Source organism: Bidens hawaiensis, unplaced genomic scaffold, assembly GCF_021521415.1.
Source record: "Bidens hawaiensis isolate Kalapana, Puna unplaced genomic scaffold, B.hawaiensis_p1.1 tig00024272_1, whole genome shotgun sequence".
NCBI lineage: Eukaryota > Viridiplantae > Streptophyta > Magnoliopsida > Asterales > Asteraceae > Bidens > Bidens hawaiensis.
In genome coordinates, this window is record NW_027493825.1 from 22008 (window position 1) to 29314 (window position 7307).

Sequence of the window (7307 nt, forward strand, 5' to 3'; positions counted from 1 at the left end):
TGGGTCACTTGGGGGTGGATCAAGCCCCACTTCCCTTAACCTAACTGGTAAATTATCTTTTTTCTCTCATCTCTACTCTTTTATCTTATACGAGAGTCCAATGACATTATACTACAAGATTCACATGTACATTTTCTGGCGACATTCATGCATGTGACTATGAGGGTAATCTGTCAAATAATGTTTCTTAAGAGTTCTTAGCGTAGATATACTATTAATAATGTGTTTGTTTTTTACTTGCCTACGTATTTGTATTAGACTATTATCAATGACATCAACATATATTTTAACATACACATAAGTATATTGTTATTAGTGTGTTTCAAAATTTTCAAATATCTAAACATATGTAGGTATACCAAGTAGTCAAGTACCAACATATGGGCCAACTTCAATATATTTTTGCAACCTATACATTTTTCAAGGGTGTGCACATTTATAAACAAAACATGTAATAATAAAAATGCCGTGGTATAAAAATATGTATAGATTTTACACCAATGTACACATGTGCCTAACAAAACTTGACATAAAAAATCCTACATTAACAAACCTTTTATACATGTAGCTTTGATTACAAGGATTTTAACTGGCCTTAACTATATTATAATTTAAAATCCAAAATGATCTTTTGATAACAAAGTCAAACCCCAAAAAGTATTAAGCATGTGTTCCGTAAAGTCAAGCTAGATCGAATATACATAATATTTTCTCCAAGAAGTTGGGGGCAGTTTAAGGTGGAAGCAAGAAGCGTAATGAAGGGAATATTATTTAATCTGATGATTAGGATTTAGGAGGTGGAGGGAGCAACAACACTTGTTTAATGATAGTTAATTAAGGTTGTTAATTTCCATGCATCTTTACTTATTAAATCTCTAAACAGAAGCTGCTGGACGTTTCTATTACGTGGCCTCCGCTAATCCATTCCATGCAGTATTATTATAATTAATTAATCTCTGTCGTACTTTTGATAGTTAAGGGATGGAAGTTAAAACACGTACACTCGCTTATCTAATGCTAATGCGCGCTTATCTAATTAATTAACTATGTACTTAAATAGTAAAATACTATAATGTGTATCTTAAGTAAAAGTTTTCAATCATTTGATTATCAGGAGGATTACCTAAGCAGTGACATCTGGAACTGTAGAAACGTGAAATGAATCTGACCTAACCCATGACGATGTTTCCACGGACTTCGAGATGAACGAACCACGACTTGCTTGCTTCTGCTCCGACCGCTGCTGTGATCTGCGGTGACTTTTGGGGGTGTGGAGGTGTCCGCTAAGAAATCCAGAGGATCTCTTGTTCACAGACACAAAAATATGGTGGTGGCTCTTATTGAGCTATTTTTACCAACCCTTGATAAGGAGGTGGAGACCTCCTTATATAGGGAGCCTCATGGCCACCATCATGGTACCCTAATGGGCCCTAGCCCAGTTAGGGTTACCTCCACAAAACCCCCTCAGCCCAATAACAAATGTATTAGCTCATATAATAAAATAAGCCCAAAACATAATAAATTAGGGTTCTTAGTACCATACCCCGACAGGAACCATAAGGTTGCTTCAATCCATCAATATGGGATCAACTAATGTTTAAATTAAAACAATTTGTTTTTACTCATGGTAAAACTAAAACACATGGTCATAGATATAAAATGAACATATGATAGATATATGTACTTATCTTCATATCTATCATTCTTAACATATTAAGAATGTTCAAAGGATCAAATTGAAAAAGAACCATAGAACATAAGTAAGGCGGTCAACGCACGGTCTAAGTGTGGACCGGCCATGCAAAGACTAGTCAGCTCAAATGAAGCTCGAAGCTCAAGAATGTGAAATGTAATGAGAAAAGTCATATGAAAATCAGTTATGTCCCGAGTTTAACATCAACAAATTGCATTTTCAAATTCTACTGTGGCCGGCAAATGATGTAGATTTAAAAGTAGGTTTAGGGGTGTGTGAGTTAGTTTAATAAAAATAAAATCTAATGTGGTAACCGTTGTTTGTTGGTCCGAACTTACAAAAATCATGTATTAGAATTAGAATATTCACACAACATTAATATCTAATCAACCATATCTTTATACTTTGAGATAAAAATTAAGTTTTTTGTTTAATATAACAATCTCATTTCCCAGGTGACTTTATCTGTTTACTATATTTTATGAGTGTTTGCAGATAAAAGAAAGATAAAAGATAATACATAAATAAAAGAATTTATTTAACTAAATAGATATAGATATAGAAATTTATTGAAAGGTGAACAAAATTTAAAAACAAATATGATCTTTTACAAAATTATATTAATATTAAGGGTTTTATTTGATAAATCATGAGAAAACTAGTCAAATAGTGGTACCAACAAACCAAAATTTGATAAGTAATAAAGAATAAAAGAAACGTTAAGAAAAATCTATCGCTTAGATTCACAATTGACCAATGTAGAACGAAGAAATGATAGCACACAAACCCATATTTGATCCAAAACGGAGTAAAAATAACGCACGTAGTCGACATTGCTTAGCATGTATTATTACGAGGAAACATGGATGCATTATTATAATAGAAGAATGTCTTTATGCATCAGATCACATGCTATAAAAGAAGCCACATAAACTGGGATGTAGAATACAAGTCGTTTGGGAAGTTCAAATATCTAAAGAGTTTACTTTATTATTACTTACAAAACCTAAACTCTTATTAGCATCCACCCATCACCGCCATCTGCCGCCTTTTGTGTTACATAAGAACCACCATCATGAAGGTAAGATATGGCGGTTGCCATGCGTCTTTAAAGAAATGTTCTTTTTTGTATACTGAAATTATGTTTTATTGCAGCTTTTCGGTTGGATGCAAAATAAATTCAATAAGAACACAAATGTTGCTTCCTCTGCTCGTAAGTAAACTTCTATTTTTTTATTTTTTTTTTGTCACAAATTGTTGATTCTAGTCTTATATATCATATAATATAAAAAATTGCATGCATGTATATACAAAGTTGGGTTTCAAGAATGTATATGGAAACATAAGGAATGAAATTTTTTATTGAATTTGAAATTGGAATTATGTTATGTTACAGATCACATTAAGCAAGAACCTCTAAAAGAAGAGTTTAGTGATTGGCAACACGGGTTGTTGACAATCGGAACGTTTGGCAACAATGATCTACCAATTCAAAATAAAGAAATTCAAGAAGCGGAAACAGAAACAGAAACAGAGATGGATCTTTCTGAATTCACACCCGAGGAAGTTGGAAAACTGCAGAAAGATTTGACAAAACTCTTGACAAAGAAACAAGAAACACCTGCTGATCTCCCATTGGATAGATTTCTTAATTGCCCATCAAGCCTAGAGGTTGACCGTAGACTTCCAGTCAAAGTCAATGACAACGATAAAGAAGAAGAAATTGACCAAACAATTAGAGTTATTCTTGGTAGATGCAATGACCTTTGTAATAAAAAAGCAATCAGGAAGAAATCAATTTCTTTTCTTTTCAAGAAAATATTCGTATGCGGCAACGGGCTTCCATCAATTCCTAGTTTTCGTGATCCACTTCCTGAATCAAGAATGGAAAAGGTAAACTACTAAATCTTGTCTTCTTTTTGGTTTTATTTTTGTGTTCTTGAATTCTGATTATACTCCCTGCTTGCGGTGCGCACATATAATGTATATATGTGTGAACCCTTGGGTGGGCAAAAGTAAAATTGCACTAATTTTGACGTTATTTTACTAATCACGTGAAAATAACGTTAAAAGTGGCGAAAGGTTAATCAGGCATCATGTGGTGGCGTTGATAGCCGAAAGACAAGGGCACATGCACCAATCAGCCGGTGTCCCGATGATTGAGTGTTATGTGTCTTATGTCCAAGGCTTGATTCAAAACTACTATCGAGCCGGGGGTCTCACCGGAAGCAGCCTCTCTATTCCTATGGGATAGAGGTAAGGCTGTCTACATCTTACCCTCCTCAGACCCTACCATAGTATTGCTATTGGTGGGATATACTGAGTACGATGATGATGAATTCTGATTATGATTTCTGATAATTGTAGCTACTAAGGGCCATGCTAAAGAACAAGATCAAACCTCAAGCATCATCAGCAAGAAAGCAGTTGATTAAGGACAGAAGCAATAACGAGAAAGTTACAGAAGATGAAAACGGGTCAAAATGGGTCAAGACTGATTCTGAATGTGAGTGCTACTTTTAATTTATAATTGCTGAAGAAAATAGACTTTATTGTTTACAAGTGAATAAAAAAGAATATTGATGATTTTGGTACAAATGTGTTTGCAGATATCGTTCTAGAGATATGAAACTTGTAAAGATGACAAAACGTGTCATCTTTCTTGCTGATGTTTGAGGTTTTGAAGGTGAACTTGCCTTGTTTTTTTGTCTCAACTTCATTGACAAGAAGAAGGATGAACGACCGTAAGTTGAGATAATTAAGCAAAGGCTGATTGATTAACTTTTTTTTTCATGCTTGTATCAAATGCATGCTAACTAAACTGTATTATGTTATCGCACATTCATGTTATATTTCTGTTGCATGGTATCGTATTTGTATTTACATCCATTTTCTCATTAACATAACTGGTTGTCATTTCGTTAGAATACAAGCATTGACTAGTAGTTCACTAGTTTGTATATATAAACATATGAATAAAACTTGTTGACTATGCAACGTCATATGACTTAATTAATCAGACTTGGTATAAAATATATATGTAACACAATACGCAATTTTTATTCAAGTTCGTATGACTTAAGGAACAGTTAATTAGGGTATATAAATAGAGAGTATCATTAAGAAAAAATAACAATAATAATAATAATTGAGGAGTATCATTAGAATTGAGTATAGCAAGATTCAGAGTTTTCTATTTTTGTATTCATGTCATTAACTTCAATACATAGAAACTTGTTGTACTGGAAGCTGGTGGATCTTTTCATCAACTTGGTACTGGAATTTCCCACCAACTGTTCACTTTGTTCATTGATAAAAGTATTTTTTGAGAAACGGATGTGTGGTCACCAAGTAATTTGTGCGGTAAATGTGAATGATTTTATTGTAAATGAGTAAATGTGGGTGAATTTTTGTGATATATCGCTAGATCTTTATGTAACCCATGGCGCTAACATTGTTTGGTGTGATGTGCTGGGTGGCATCCTTAGCGCTATTCCAAAAAAATAAAAAAAAAATTGCTGCATTTATAACCTTTTTCTTATGTTGTTTATTTTGAAAACTGAGTCATGATGAAATTGTCAATGGTCCATCAATATAGATGTGTTGGGTAGAAACAAACAGCAGTTCTCTTTATGGTAAACAATAAGTGTTTTTACTTTCTTACTTGATTGCTTATGTAACCTGTTACAACTTATATTTTACCTTTAGGAGTCACAGGAGACTTAGGGGTGAGCACAAGTCGGGTTACCCGAAAAAGACCAAACACCCTACTTGATATTACCGACAACTGGACAAAGCCCGAGTTAATAAAGAAAAAAAATGGGTGCAGATGAATATGAGAGAGATGAAGAAGTTACTTGATTGCTTAATTATTAATTTCATTTCTTTGATGTTGTTGAACTGCTTTATACTTCATTCTGCAATTCACTTGGCAATTTGGATAGTAAGCTTATCAACCAAACTCCAATTTGGATCATTATATATTTTTATTCATATCAGTTCCTCACTTGCTCTTTGGGATTTAAACTCCAATTTAGATCATTATTGTTTATGTTTAAAGTGTGTAAGCTACCAAATGTGTGCTATGTTTTCAATCTTATAACCAAATGTTCACAAGGCTGTTGAATCAAAATCTTATGTGCATCATAATTGTTATAATGGTATGCAAATACGTAAGCAAAAAAAAAAAGACAATTTTGTGTTAAAGCTCACACAGACATTTAGTCGAGCATGTGGAGTGCATACGTTCAATACAATTTAGTGAGGTCAAAATTTGTTGAATTCAGACAAATATCAGGTTGTTTACTCGTGTACAGTAATCAAATTCAGTCATTCATGGTTACATGTAATATTTGCAATGCAAAATCGAAAATATATTACCTGAAAATGCAATGGATGGCAATACTGAACAGTTGGCAGCATCAAAGCATTCATCGATGGGTTGGAATCTATCAGTGACATGTTAGAAATTGCCATGTGCCGAACGGAACCCACCAGAGATGCGTCCTTCCCGGTCCTCTCGTACTAGGGAAAGGTCCTCTCAATGCTCTAACGCCCACACCGGATATGGACCGAACTGTCTCACGACGTTCGAGTTTTACCGACACCCATTGAGTTTGAAAAACTGATTTTTAACCATTTCAAAAAGCTAAAATAAGAAATATTTTTTGTGATTGCCAAACACATTTTAACTTATTGACTTTTTTAAAACACCAATAAGCCAATAAACATTTTTCAAACTCAATCCCAAATATGCAACCAATATACTTCCCCGATCGGGTATTCGGTCCCTTTTATGATCCCCCCCAACTCCCAACTCTATTCGGGTTTCGGCCCGGGTTACTCATATGCTCATCTTTTTCTTGTTTCCCTCGCTTTTCTTTATTATTTCCCCTTTAAAACTCGGCAACAACGTTAGGGCGGGCGGGGACTCGGAGTCGGCCCTAACAAGCAAAGCGTGTACCCCTTAGGATGGTGTGTTCGTTTGAATATCTGAAAATAATATTAATGGAATCCCATATTAAATGAAATTAAAAAAAAATCCATTCACTTTAAAAAAGAAAAAAAACATTGGAATGTTCAATTTGGTTCGGTTCAAAATGGCCCGAGTCGAAACTAGTTCCGGCCCGTACGGGTTTTGGGTTCGAAATGGGTTTAGGTCGGGATAGATTACGAGTTGGGACAGGTTACAAGTCGAGACAAATTTCGGGTTGGTAGGGTTTCGAGTCAATACGAGTTTCTGGCTGATACATGTTTAGTGGGGATATATTGGGTCAGAACGATTTGGAGTTAGACGGGTTTGGGTCTGAACAATATTGAGTCCTAGCGCGTCGCGATGCAAACCCTGTCCCGACCTGAACCGAACTCGACCCGACCCAAATTTGTTTTGACTTGAACCAGTATTTACCTGAAACCTATGCCGACCCGAACCCGTTTTGACCCATTACAATTCAAAAATCATGCAGACCTAAACCGAGTTCCTACCTGAAACCCGTGTGGACCTGAAACATGGGCCGAATCAACCCATGTGGACCTAAACCTTGGCTAATAGTACTTTGAAACCCAAACAAAGTAAACTTTTCTTGAATTAACCTTTACACGGTCAAATCAACCT

General features: G+C 34.9%; 1 protein-coding gene across 1 annotated transcript; it reads left to right on the forward strand.

The window, feature by feature from the left end:
• Positions 1-2435: 2435 nt before the first annotated feature.
• On the forward strand, positions 2436-4322 carry LOC143568980 (protein DEEPER ROOTING 1-like). Its single transcript, XM_077054999.1, has 4 exons — positions 2436-2906; positions 3090-3586; positions 4061-4199; positions 4303-4322. Exons 1-4 carry the CDS (start codon positions 2861-2863, stop codon positions 4320-4322), a joined length of 702 nt encoding a protein of 233 aa, XP_076911114.1. The 5' UTR covers positions 2436-2860.
• The last annotated feature ends 2985 nt before the right edge of the window (positions 4323-7307 follow it).

Excerpts from the sequence above, each read along its gene's own strand:
- LOC143568980 (XM_077054999.1), top strand. The coding sequence starts at position 2,861 with ATGCAAAATAAATTCAATAAGAACACAAATGTTGCTTCCTCTGCTC. Across the intron at positions 2,907-3,089 it reads AAATGTTGCTTCCTCTGCTC|ATCACATTAAGCAAGAACCT; the intron begins GTAAGTAAACTT and ends GTTATGTTACAG. Across the intron at positions 3,587-4,060 it reads CTGAATCAAGAATGGAAAAG|CTACTAAGGGCCATGCTAAA; the intron begins GTAAACTACTAA and ends TGATAATTGTAG.